Genomic DNA, 14,692 nt, shown 5'->3' with positions numbered 1-14,692 from the left:
AAATAAACTTAAAAGGTAAAAAAAAAAAAAAAAAAAAAAAAAAAAAGACACCATCAAGAAAGTAAGACAATCCACAGAATGGGGGGAAAATATCTGCAAATCCTACACTGATAAGGGACTTATATCCAGAATACGTAAGACCTCTTCTCAATCAACAACCGAAAGACAAAGAGCCCAATTAAAAATGGAAAAGGGGGGTGTGAACAGCCATTTCTCCAAAGATACACAAACAGCCAATGAGCACATGGTAAGATGCTCAGTATTGCCAGCACAGAAATGCAAATCAAAACCACTATGAGATTATCACTTCAACCTACTAGAAGAGATTTAATAAAAAAATTAAAGGGGTGCCTGCTGGCTCAGTCAGAAGAGCATGCAGCTCTTGATCTCAGGGTCGTAAGTTCAAGCACCATGTTGGGTGCAGAGATTACTAAGAAAGAAACTTCTGGGGTGCCAGGGTGGCTCAACTGGTTGAACATCTGACTCTTGATTTCGGCGCAGGTCATGATCTCAAGGTTCGTGAGTTGGAGTCCAATGTCAGGCTCTGTGCTGACAGCATGGAGCCTGCTCTCTCTCTGCCACACCCTCCCCTGCTGGCGTGCGCATGTGCTCTAAATAAACATTTTCTTTAATAAAAAAATAAACTTAAAAAAAATTAAAAATGGAAAGTAAGTATTGGTGAGGGCGTAAAGAAACTGGAATCTTCATATACTGTGGGTGGGAAGGTAAGATGGTATGGCCACTTTGGAAAACAATTATTCCTCAAAACGTTAAAATTACCGTATGACCCAGCAATTCTACTCCTACGTGTACACCCAAGAGAAAACAGCCACACAAAAACTTGCACATGAATGTTCATGGCAGCAATACTCATAATATTCAAAAAGTGGAAATAACCCAAATGTCCATTAACTGAGTGGATACACAAAATAATCCACACCACAGAATATTGCCTGGCAATAAAATGGAATAAAGTTCTGACACACACTGTGACACAGATGAACCTTGAAAAACATGCTGAGTGAAGTAATCCAGACACAAAGGACCACATATTCAAGGACTCCATTTATATGAAATGACCAGTACAGGCAAATCTATAGAGACAGATCAGTGGTTGTCTGGGATGGACAGTGACTATTCATGAGAATAGATTTTTTGGGGGAGAAGTGGGGGTGAGAGGGATGGTGAGGAAAATGTCCTAAAACTGACTGTGGTGATAGCTGAACAACTCTGTGAATATATTTAATACCACTGAATTGTACACTTTTTTTTAATGTTTATTTATTTTTGAGAGACAGAGCACAAGTGGAGTAGGGGCAGAGACAGATGGAGTCAGAGTCCAAAGCCAGCACCGGGCTCCGAGCTGTCAGCACAGAGCCCAATGCAGGGCTCGAACTCACGAGCTATGAGATCATGACCTGAGCCTTAGTTGGACACTTAACCAACAGAGCCACCCAGGCACCGCCCCCCAGGGTTTTTGAGTACACTTGACAACATTATGTCAGTTTCAGGTGTATAATATAGCAGTTCAACAAGTTTATACTTTATGCTATGCCCACATGTGTAGCTACCATCTGTCAACACACAACTCTATCACACTATCACGGACTGTATTCCTTAGGCTGTGCCCTTTATTCCCATGACTTATTCCATAACTAGAAGACTGTTATCTCCCACTCCCCTTCCCCCATTGTGCCCATTCCCCCAATTCCCCTCCCCTCTGGCAACCATCAGCTTCTTCTCTGTATTTATAGTTCTGATTCTGTTTTCGGTTTGCTTATGCGTTTGTTTTTTTAGACTCCACATGAATGAGATCATTTGACGTTTGTCCTTCTCATTTCTCTGACTTATTTCACTTAGCATAATACCCTTTAGGTCCATCTGTGTTTTTGCAAATGGCACGATCCCCTCTTGTTTATAGTTGCTTACTATTCCTGAGCATGTGTGTGTGTGTGTGCATGTGTGTATTCCACATCTTCCTCACCCATCATCTATCTCAGTGCCAGGACCTATTCTAATGGTTTCACATTTACTTTTTTCAAACCAATTTATGAAGATACTGAGAGACAACAGATTCTCTTGTCCGAAGCCACAGGACAGTCTGTAAAATTCAAACTCCAAATCTAACACCAGAGACTGCACTCTTAAATGATTTATCAGCCTCCCTTAATAAACAAAAAGCTGGTAAGTAACTCATTTGAACCTGATCATCACCCTCCTCCTACATGGTTTATGTACTACCTAATTAGATTTACCACAGCCAAGTAATATAAAGATATTTAAAATTAAGGCATGAAAACCTATCGCTCATAACAAAATATTCACATTCTGTGTACCTTCTGTATTACTGACTGTGGGCTCGGGAGTGATTCTCCCATCATGAATATTAGAGCTCTCCTCATCGGCATATATCAGATGATCATCTTCTCTATTTTCCGGCCACTGTGGTACCTCTCTTGTGTCTGTTGAGCAGCTGCACACATCTTCATTCTTGTTGAAGTATCTTTGTAGCCATCCTGGCACAATATTCTTAACAGATTCTGTAACCCTGCTAAGAATGCCCTGTTGGAGGGAGAAATACATAAGGCAGTTTTAGAAATTTATCTTTCTACATTAGTACTTACACAAAGCCCTACCAAGCAAAACACAACTACTTTCAAAGTTTCCTAAAGTTCAGACACTTGAGTTACACCAAAATAATGGTATTTTACAATTCTACAGACATTATGAAATTCCTATTTTTTTCTTTCTTCCATACCCATGAATCAATAACTGCCCCCAAAAGGCCTTATTATTCTAATCTTTAAAAAAACTCCAACAGGGAGGGTACCTGGGTGGCTCAGCTGGTTAAGCATCTGACTCTGGATTTTGACTTAGGTAATGATCTCACAGTTTGTGAGATCGAGCCCTGCATCGGGCTCTGCACTGACAGTACAGAGCCTGCTTGGGATTTCTCTCTCTGCCCCTCCCCTGCTTGCTCTCCCTCTCCCTCTCTCTCTCTCTCTCTCTCAAAATAAACACTTAAAAAAAAATACTTTATTAAAAAAATACAATTAAAAAAACTCCCAACAGGCCATCAAATAAGCCCATATATTTCAGATTAAGTAATGAGATAATGCACTAAAATGTTACAATCCCAGCGAAAGGCATCCATTTTGATTCCAGCATATTAAAAGAAGCAACACTTCCTCTCCAAACAGGACCTGGCAGAATGGCTTCCTCAAGGAAGGGTGGCAAAAAGAAGGGCCATTCTGCCATCAAAAAGGTAGTGACCAGAGAATACACCATCAATATTCATAAGAGCATCCATGGAATGAGTTTCAAGAAGTGTGCTCCTTGGGCACTCAGAGATCTGGAAATCTGCCATGAAGGAGATAGGAACTCCAGATGTATGCACTGACACCAGGGTCAACAAAGGTGTCCGGACCAAAGGAATGAGAAATGTGCCATACCGTATCCATGTGCAGTTGTCAGAAAACATACCAAGGATGAAGATTCACCAAACAAGCTCAATACACTGGTTATCTATGTACCTGTCACCACTTTAAAAAATCTACAGACAGTTAATGTGGATGAGAACTAATCGCTGATTGTCAAATAAAGGTATAAAACTGGAAAAAAAAAAAAAAAGGCAACATAAACAATACCTTCAACAGTTTCTGCAATTGTTTTATTGCACATTAAGAAAGATAAAAAATTTGAATATAAATATGAGTTTTTTTAAGACAAGGAGGAACATAACTAATCCAACATAATAAATTGAATAAATAATCTAAGATTTTGGGGGCACCTGGTTGGCTCGGTCGTTAAGCATCTGACTCTTGATTTCAGCTCAGGTCATGATCTCCTGGTTTGTGAGTTCCAACCCTGCGCGGGGCTGTGTCGCTAGTAGCACGGAGCCTGCTTGGGATTCTGTCTCCCTTTCGCTCTGCCCTTCTCCTGTGAGCACTCGTGCACGCGCTCTTTCTTTCTTTCTCTCAAAAGCAAGTAAGATATTTCTGATGGGAAAATTCTGTTACATCAAAGGTTGTCGGAAGATCTGAGGAATTAACTTTATTATGACAACTTTTAAAGGGAGAAAAAAACGTGTGGTATAACAACAGTATTATTAACATTTATTGTAGCTTTGCTATGTACCAGGCCCTGTTCTAAGCAGTTTAGACATATTAAATGTAATCCTCACAATAATTTTATCAAGCTGGCATTAATAATGTCACTTTACGGACGAAGAGAGACAGTGTAGTTTAAAGTAACTTACCTAAGGTACAAACACAACTACTATGGTTTATCTAGGATAAAGTGAAAGGATGGGCTTTGGGATTGATAGGACCTAGGATAAAATTTGAGTACTTCCCGGTACTTTGATTTACTCTAGGTAAAATAACAGTAAACCCTTCCTACTCTTACCTGAGAGAGAATTATAATGAAAATCAAATGAAATAAAGTGAAAGTACTTCACAATTTACAAAATATAACAGAAACATATACTGATAATTTTATTACTAATGAGGAAGAAAAAGCCAGCAGAAACAAACTGGGGTGAGATAACCAATTTTAGGCAACAATTTCCTTCATAAAGTACCATTTGTGGGGCTTCAAGGAAAGAATCACAGGAGGAAAAACATGAATTGGCAGGTACAAAAAACAATAGTTAAAAATCACGGCAGAATAGATAAATCTACTCTGAAAGCTAACCCAAGACAAAGAAGCCTTGAAAAATCCTGTCAACAGAAAAGACTGATACAGTCTTTTTGAACAATATTTTCTCTACTGTATGAAAAGTATAGCTAACCACTGGGAAATATGTAATTATTTTTCCATGTATTCTCCAAACAGAAATTTTGAACCACTCTACAACAATGTAAGCTCTCTAGTAACACATGAAGCCAACAGTCCTATAAAATACTCACTACTGGAAACACAGATTCACTGTTCCCCTTCTCAGTACTGTAACTCAGTATTAGTTATTCAGAAGGATTATCTATCTACATCCAGGATTTAGCATTTATAAAAATATACATAATATTTATTACTTTACTTATTACCTATACTTAAATATTTACCACCTCCCTACATATTTCAAAAGATTTGAATAGACTTACAAAATATAAATGTAACACTGTTCAAATAAGACTTGAAAAAAGACACATACTTGATAGAAGCAGTAAGTTACCTGAAGCAGTGATAGCAAGAATTTAATGTGGAATAATTTTTTTGTGAATTTCTAAGGTGTTAGGCTACTAAAAATACCAGAGATCCTCTGTGATCCCTACTCACTTAGGGAGGCAAATACAGGGGCACCTGGGTGGTTCCGCTCATTAAGCATACAACTCCGGCTCGGGGTGTGATCCCACGGTTCATGAGTTCGAGCCCTGAGTTGGGCTCTACGCTGACCGTGCCCCAAGCCTGCTTGGGATTCTCATTCTCTCTCTCTCTCTGCCCCCCCCCACCCCCCCCCACACACACTCACTCTCTCTGTCCTCCCCACTCTGTCTCAAGATAAATAAAAATTTTTTTTAAAAGAAAGTACAGAACAGCAACATTACACCATCATTCACCGAAGGTCACTTATGCGGCAGCATTAGGTATTGTGGAGAATAATCAAACAAAACTGAACAGTCAAAATGGATAAAATAAAGCTCATTCACCAAAGCTCTTAAAGTTTGCTTAGATCCTTCTCTTTTTCTAAACCAACATTTAACCAATGTGTCTGGTCACAGCCCACAGCAGCGTTAGTGTAAGAACATTACAGTGAGAGAGGGCTTACTGATGGCACAATGAGGGACAGCTTGGCAGAAACAAGAAACGCAGGTGATAAAACTGACCTGGAATCATTATAAAAAACCAGCATCCCTAACTTCAACATACCTGTGTAGGGTAAATGACCCCTAAGGCAACAACAACAATTAAGCTCAGTATACTCTAGCACAGTGGTTCCCAAAGTGTGGTCCCTTTGCCGGTAATCTCAGCGTCAACTCACGCCCTGCCCTACTAAACAGGGCTCACCTGTTTAACAAACCCTCCCAAATGAGTCTAACGGACGCTCAAGTTTGAGAGCCACCATTCTAGTTAAAGAGACTCGGAAATTAGATGCATTTCAAGAAATTACAATACATTTTAGAGAAAAGGTCCCTCTGTAAGAGGGGAATAAAAATTATGTATACTTAACTCCTAACAGTTATCTGGAAAACATATGTATGTGGAGCACTAGTCGTACAATAACTAAGATATCATAAGATATTTTAAAATTAATCAGAAAAACAAATCTTACAGTGGACTGTGAACATAAGGCAGCTTATTTCTAGAACTATTTCCCCAGTCATTCCCCCAACTGTAGCCATGGTTTTTACCTCTTCTATTATTAATGGGTTTTTTTTCTATCCATTCATTTCTCCAAAATAAATTCAGCTCTTCCTACACAATACAATCTATCAAATCACAGATTTGATGTTGTACTGGTCTTCACTTGTTCTTCCCTCACTCATTCTCGATGGGCTGTCCACCAAACTGGCTTCTGGTAGGAATGGCCCATGAGAGACTAGGGGATACTAGATATGCATGGAATGCAGAGAAGACAATTCTTTCCTGCGCGCCCTCTCTGATCAAGGGCCCCATCTCTAAAACTGCAGCTCCAGCCAGGTGGGCCCCACCTCCTGCACTCCAGGTACACCATTTCTTCCTTAATCCCTCCAGCCCTCGGCAGAGTAGCAGCCTCCCGCTACTGCTAGTTGCCAGTATTTACTCCTTTAACCGCCCACGTATCTCAAAGCAGACTCTTCCTTAAAGATATTTCAGTTGAACATCTGGAGTGAACGAACGGTTTCTTGCAGGGCCCCCTAACTGATACAGCAGTGCTACTTGTTAATTTTTTTTTCTAATGAACATGAAAATGAAAAAGTCCATGTAGCCTTATCAACAAAGGAACACACATACAACACTCATAATACTCAAAAGTTCAGTCCAATCTTTATCTCTGTAAAATATTTGAGAATGTTATCCAACTTATATAGGTAAATGCAGGTGTTATTTTGTTCATTCAACTCATTCAATCAATACTTACTGATGGCACACTACATGTCAGGCAAGGAACAGTGGGGAGCAACAGAAACAAGTTCCTGCTCTCCGAGAACTTAGTAAATACAATAGGAAAACAACATGGTGATTCTGTGCTATGAACAAAAATAAAGCAGCAAAGCAGAAGGGGATAGGTATTTTACATAAGCAAAGACCTAGCCATGCAAACTTCTGGTAAACTACGACAGAGTAAACAAAAAGGGCAAAGTCTTAAATACAGTACTGTCCTTGGCACATGCCTTCTAAGTTTCTGGTAAACTTATTAATAAATACGAAATCTAATAAGCCTTAAATAACTATTAAAAACTTTAAAAATTCCTCTTTAATCATATGTGTGTGCATGTGTATGGATGGGAATGTACGTGCAATCCTTTGTTCTGTAGCTTATATATCTAGTCACTATACAAGGACTAAAACAGTGGATCTCAAATTACAGTCTTCAAACCAGCAGCACTGGTGTCACCTTTGAGCAAGTTAGAAATGCAAATGTCTTTTAACAAGCTCCTGAGGTGATTCTTATGCAAATTAAAGTTTGAGAACCAGGGTACTAAAATCACCTAAAACTCAAAGACTGTGTTCCCAATTAAGGCTACGGAAAACATAGCTGGCCGGTAAGTTGAACTACAACATAAAGTTTTACCTAAAAGACCACCCTATTTCCATGATTATCTCATTATGGAATATTATCATACCTTTATACCAATTTTGTAAATATCTACCTTATAATATCACCTCTGAAAAATCAAACAAGCAGTAAACATAAAAGCCTACCTTTGCATCTGTTTTATTTCCACTTCTTTACAGTTAATAACCAGCTATCAGATATTACAATTTTTAAAAACTGCTAGGAAAAATATAAATCTGATTATGCTCAGAACTGGAGAGACTATAAAGAGCTAAGGGACTTTGTCTATCAAACAGACTTGGAGAGATACTTTCCTGCCTGGCAATTTTTTTTTTTAAGAGTTCTGAAGTACCAGAGGCACCTGGGTGGTTCAGTCAGTTAAGCATCCAACTCTTGGTTTCGGCTCAGGTCATGATCTTACGGTTTGAGTTCGAGCGCCACATCATGCTGCATCAGGCTCCATGCTGTCGGTGTGGAGCCTGCCTGAGACACACTCTCTCTCTCTCTCTCTCTCTCTCTCTCTCTCTCTTTCTCTGCGCCCCTCCCCCGCGCTCAGGCGCATGCTCTCTCTCAAAATAAATAAATAAATACACTTCAAAAAAAGTTTTTTTTTTTTGAACTACTAGATTCTTCAGTCTCTAAGTGGAAAACTGAGAAAGGCTGAGGGAACGAGAAAAGGAGAGAAATAGTTTTCTTATGGAAGAAAAAGCACCTCTGATGCTTTTACTAAAGAAGGTGTACATTTTCAGGAGTTCTTGAGAGAAGATGTTTCAGGTCTTTATGGAAATGTGGCACGTCAGCTTCCTATATGGACCTGAAGAAAGACCGCTTTATGATACCAAGAGGAAAAAAACCCGACAGGGAAATAGAGGTACACTGGGTAAAGGTCTACTAAGGAGTGAATATGCAAGTCCTCCTTTACCGGACTAACTTCTAGACTTTCAGAGGCTTCAGTGGTAGGCAAAACTGCCACCATTATACCTGGGTATCGGAAAACCTACAGAAACCTACAGAAAACCTCTGATCCCTCACATCTGGGCCAGTCACCCCTTATATGCACCAACAGTACCCTGTACTTCCTTTATGATGGCAATTTGTCTAACAGAATGATAATTAGTCTGTCCATCCACTCCACTAGAGCATCAACTCTGTGAGGACAGACAACAGATCTGTACGGTACACAGATCAGTTGATGCACAGTTTTAATTTATCCACGACTGCGCTGCTCAACCAACCTCTTATGCCCACATAAGATATTCCGTGAAAAGGGGTGCCTGGGTGGCTCAGTAGGTTAAGCATCCAACCTTGGCTCAGGTCATAATCTTGTGGTTTGTGAGATCAAGCCCCACATTGGTCTCTCTGCTGTCAGCACCAAGCCCACTCCAGATCCTCTGTCTCCCTCTTCCTCTACCCCTCCCCTCCGCCCCCTCTCAAAAATATATAAACATGAAAAAATAGGTATCTTATGACAAGTTGCTAAAAAGGACTTCAGTAATTCTAGAATCCAAAAATAAGTGATGTTTTCTTGGTGTAATAGTTTCACCTTATTTTTTGGCAGAAGAACAGACACTCAGATCAATGGAACACAATAGAGAACCCAGAAATGGACCCACAAACGTATGGCCAACTAATCTTTGACAAAGCAGGAAAGAATATCCGATGGAGGGGCGCCTGGGTGGCTCAGCTGGTTAAGCGGCCGACTTCGGCCCAGGTCATGATCTCGAGGTCCGTGAGTTCGAGCCCCGCATCAGGTTCTGTGCTGATGGCTCAGAGCCTGGAGCCTGTTTCCGATTCTGTGTCTCCCTCTCTCTGACCCTCCCCCGTTCATGCTTTGTCTCTGTCTGTCTCAAAAATAAATAAACGTTAAAAAAAAATTTTATTTATTATTATTTTTTTTAATTTTTTTTTTTCAACGTCTATTCACTTTTGGGACAGAGAGAGACAGAGCATGAACGGGGGAGGGGCAGAGAGAGAGGGAGACACAGAATCGGAAACAGGCTCCAGGCTCTGAGCCATCAGCCCAGAGCCCGACGCGGGGCTCGAACTCCCGGACCGTGAGATCGTGACCTGGCTGAAGTCGGACACTTAACCGACTGCGCCACCCAGGCGCCCCCCAAAAAAATTTTTAAAAGAATATCCGATGGAATAAAGACAGTCTCTTCAGCAAGTGGTGCTGGGAAAATTGGACAACGACATGCAGAAGAATGAACCTGGACCACTTTCTTACACCATACACAAAAATAAACTCAAAATGGATGAAAGACCTAAATGTAAGACAGGAAGCCATCAAAATCCTCAAGGAGAAAGCAGGCAAAAACCTCTTTGATCTTGGCCGCAGCAACTTCTTACTCAACACGTCTCCAGAGGCAAGGGAAACAAAAGCAAAAATGAACTACTGGGACCTCATCAAAATAAAAAGCTCTGCACAGTGAAGGAAACAATCAGCAAAACTAAAAGGCAACCGACAGAATGGGAGAAGATATTTGGAAAAGACATATCAGATAAAGGGTTAGTATCCAAAATGTATAAAGAACTTCTTAAACTCAACACCCAAAAAACAAATAATCTAGTGAAGAAATGGGCAAAAGACAAGAAGAGACACTTCTCCAAAGAAGACATCCAGATGGCCAACCAACACATGAAAAAATGCTCAATGTCACTCATCATCAAGGCAATACAAATCAAAACCATAATGAGATACCACCTTGCACCTGCCAGAATGGCAAACATTAACAACTCAGGCAACAACAGATGTTGGCAAGGATGTGGAGAAAGAGGATCTCTTTTGCATTGTTGGTGGCAATGCAAGCTGGTGCAGCCACTCTGGAAAACAGTGTGGAGGTTCCTCAAAAAACTAAAAATAGAACTACCCTACGACCCAGCAATTGCACTACTAGGCATTTACCCAAGGGATACAGGTGTGCTGTTTTGAAGGGGCATATGCACCCCCATGTTTATAGCAGCACTATTGACAATAGGCAAAGTATGGAAAGAGCCCAAATGTCCATCGATGGATGAATGGATAAAGAAGATGTGGTATAAATATACAATGGAGTATTACTCGGCAATCAAAAAGAATGAAATCTTGCCATTTGCAACTATGTGGATGGAAATGGAGGGTATTATGCTAAGTGAAATCAGTCAGAGAAAGACAAATATCATATGACTTCATTCACATGAGGACTTTAAGAGACAAAACAGATGAACACAAGGGAAGGGAAACAAAAATAATATAAAAAAGGGAGGGGGACAAAACTGAAGAGACTCCTAAATATGGAAAGCAAACTGAGGGTTACTGGAGGGGTTGTGGGAGGGGGGATGGGCTAAATGGGTAAGGAATCTACTACTGAAATCATTGTTGCACTATATGCTAACTAATTTGTATGTAAATTAAAAAAAAATTTTTTTTAAAAAAACAAAAAAAGAAAATATTATTTTTGTTGCTACACTAGTAGCCCTTCCTCCAAAAAGACAACTTGTGAAGCTAGCCAAGAGTACGGGAAAACTGAACCATCCTCTGGAATGATAAATAACACAAAGCCAATGAAATGAAGAAAAGCAGAAAGGTAGCCAAAGAAAGCAAAATTAATGAAGGGCTTAGAAAAATCAACAGAACAAATGGGGCATCAAAATCTTAAAAATACTCCTTATAACCCTGAAGTGAAGTCTGCACTAGAGAATCATAAGTAATGAACTTGTATCAAGGATTAAAAGAGTGAATCTTTAAATTTGGACTAGTTAAACTGACTGAATCTTTTTCTAAGAACTCAGGGATTTTCATGTGACAAAAATTGGCAAAACATGGCAAAAATGCCACTGATATTTACAACAAATAATTTGGAGGCTAGAAGTAAATTCAATTCAACACTAAATGCATATCAAGCACATTCAATGTGTAAGATACTGTGACTATATTAGCTTTTCGAATTATTTTTAACCTGAGTTCAAGGATTAATGAAAGACGGTGGAGGTGGGGCAAGGCTCTTTTACCATCCTAATTCAGAACTCGTTTGTAATGAAAAAAACATTCTTTTCCTATGTATCTTTTCACCAATTTGTAACCTTAGAATAACCAGAGACATCCCTCCTACGTGGCCAATTTACCATTACTATACAGCCTTACCTCTCCTTATATAAAGCTCTCTATTCCTATTAGGTTTTAGTTTTCTTGACTTTGGTTCTGTTAAATTCTCTTTTCTCCATGTTATCCTCTATTAAATAGTAGTAGTATTCAGATTATAAAATCCCTGTTCTCAGGTAACTTCACTGGGTCCCTAACTATAAATACCAAATATAATCCATCTTCAGTTTCAGGGTTTTGGAGCCCCTATTGCCCCAAATACACTGCTGTTTTCATTTCTATCTGCTCTTTTGGCGGCCTTTATTTTGTTAATACCTGTCACTGGCTTTTACTTAGTTTTCTTTCAAGGTTCTGTGCACATTCTCTTTACCCACTGAACTCCTGTGTCACCAAGTTCTCCTTTCCAAACTTTTTTGAAAGTCTTATGTTGTAGTTTCCCTGTTTTCCCCCTTGCTCCCTCCAAGCCCGAATGAAGAACAAAGGCTACAGAACCCAAGACTTCACATAAGACTTAAAGAATATCTAATTATATGGGGCACCTGAGTGGCTACGTCCGTTAAGCATCTGACTTCGGCTCAAGTCATGATCTCACTGTTCGTGAGTTCGAGCCTGGCATTGGGCTCTGTGCTGACAGCTCAGAGCCTGGATGCAGCCTGCCTTGGATTCTGTGTCTCCCTCCCTCCCTCTCTTTCTCTCTCTCTCTCTGCCCCTCCCCCACTAGCTCGCGCGCACTCTCTCACTCTCTCAAAAATAAATGTTAAAAAATTTTAAATAAAAAAAATAACGAATATCGAATTATAAAAACATCTGAAACACTAAATAGTAAAATCTAGATGCCATTATAATCCTTCAGTTATTTCAAGTTTTGTAATATATCTATTCTAACATTACTAAATTTTAACACCTAACTTTAACACTGTTATTTCCACAAGGGAAAAAAGTAATGAAGTATTCAAAATCTAATATGGTTATACTGAATCTGGTTTCAATAATCTGAATTTAACCTTCAAATCTAAGCTATTATCTGTCCTATTTTACAACCTACAGATAGTCATTCAGCAGCCAAGGTTTCCCCATCCACAGTCCAAATCCTTACAGCCACTTAAAATCCACACTTTTTCCATTTCTCTTCTCAACTTCAAGAAATGAAGCCAAAAAACCACGAGCATAAAAATTATTCTGGCTAAAAAAATTTTTTAACTACAACTGGCCACAAATTTCAAAAGTCCTCCTTCAAAAGTCTGCCCCAATGCAGTAAGGAGAAACATGACCTGACTTGGTCTCTTATTTTAGTGTTCCACATTATAGAGGTGGTATTCATAGATAATTAACAGTAATCAAACAAGAACAAGAAAAGGAATCCCTAAAAGACCTTTCAAACTAGCCATAGGAAACCCAATAAAGACCAAAGCAGTTTAACCCACTAAAAGTTTTATACAAGATATTGTCACTTTTCTTAAATAATCTATTTGAAAACGGGATTTAAGAGTTTACTTCTTAAATCACACTATGAAAAAGATAAGCAAAATCAAGCAAACTGAAACATCTATACACAGGAAAGGCATTCTACCATCCTGTTTCTGATAGCAAACAGAGTAAATTGTATCTTGTAGCAAGACTTTAAATCAGGCCACCCAACACAGAAGAATCTTAAAAATATATTGCAACCAGGGCCATAAGCTAACTGCCTACAAATAAAACCATTTTTGAAAACACGAGGTCATTACATCTTCCTAATAATACTCTGTGCCTAAAGAAAATGGTTTTAATTAGTAACATCAGACCGAAGTCTTCATTTTACTTCAAACACTGGTAAGTGAATTGATAAAATATCACATACAAGGGCCTCTCATCACCAACAAAAAACCTACTATGCACTAAGTAAGTTAATATTTGGATTTACTCTCCTATACACTTAAATGACTGGCATTTCTTGAAGGCAACATGTTTGAAAATAAGTACTCAATAAGTTTAAGTTTGGCCTCATCACCTAGTAAAAAGTCCCTAAATCCAATAAAAGCCTATTAAAGCTTAAGGTTGGGTAAATAAAGGAAAAAAACCCTACTGAGAGGCAGCAAAATTCAAAGACAAACATTTATATCAAAAGGCTGTATTCAGGGGCAGCTGGGTGGCTCAGGGGATTGAGCACCCCACTCTTGATTTCGGCTCAGGTCATGATCTCGCTGTTCCTGGGATCAAGCCCGCGTTGGGCTCTGCACCGTCAGCTTAGGATTCTCTGTCTCCCTCTCTGCCCCTCCCCTGCTTATTCACTCTCTCTCAAAAATAAATATTTTTTTTAAAAAGGCTGTATTTAATCACAACAATTTCAAACGAGTCCTTACTATATATGCCACGCCCTGCTCTAAGAGCTTTACTAATCTCATTTAACCCTCACAACAATTTTCACTTTACAGACACATAAATTAAGCAGAGAATTTAAATAACTTGTCCAAATCCTGGCAGAACAGAATTCAAAGCCAGATACTCTGATTCCATTATTTTTTCCCTATCAACTATTTCCAGTTGTTTCCACTGATAGTATTTAACATCTAAGACAAAGCAGTAAAGATAAAATTAAAGTCAAAACTACTTAGTACATTCTGCAATAAGTATTTGATGTCTAAATATCCTTCCATTTCAAAACTGAGAATACTCTTTAGCTATCAGACCCCAAGTAGGACATACTTGGAAGTGGGGCATACTTGGGAGACAGTATCATATAGAAACTACCAAACAAAAAAACCTAAACTATCATATAAACCAGGGTTAGGCAAAACATGGTCTGTGGGCCAAATTCAGCTCTCAGCCTGTTTTTAATTTTTTTTTTCAACGTTTATTTATTTTTGGGACAGAGAGAGACAGAACATGAACAGGCGAGGGGCAGAGAGAGAGGGAGACACAGAATCAGAAAC

General features: G+C 39.2%; 1 protein-coding gene across 6 annotated transcripts in view; it reads right to left on the bottom strand.

Moving 5' to 3' along the window:
• Nucleotides 1-14,692, bottom strand: part of NUP153 (nucleoporin 153) — an 87,367-nt gene that overhangs the window by 59,423 nt on the left and 13,252 nt on the right. For 5 of the 6 annotated variants that reach the window (XM_043590748.1, XM_043590749.1, XM_043590747.1 and 2 more), the window contains one exon: nt 2,337-2,562. The exons of the other annotated variant lie outside the window; for it this stretch is intronic. In XM_043590748.1, coding sequence (XP_043446683.1) covers nt 2,337-2,562 — 226 coding nt within the window. The remainder of the gene's footprint in view (nt 1-2,336; nt 2,563-14,692) is intronic. 6 annotated transcript variants of the gene reach the window in all.

The sequence above is a fragment of the Prionailurus bengalensis genome, chromosome B2, assembly GCF_016509475.1.
Source record: "Prionailurus bengalensis isolate Pbe53 chromosome B2, Fcat_Pben_1.1_paternal_pri, whole genome shotgun sequence".
Lineage (NCBI taxonomy): Eukaryota > Metazoa > Chordata > Mammalia > Carnivora > Felidae > Prionailurus > Prionailurus bengalensis.
Note: the sequence above shows the minus strand (reverse complement) of the source record. Positions and strands in the feature narration are given on the sequence as shown.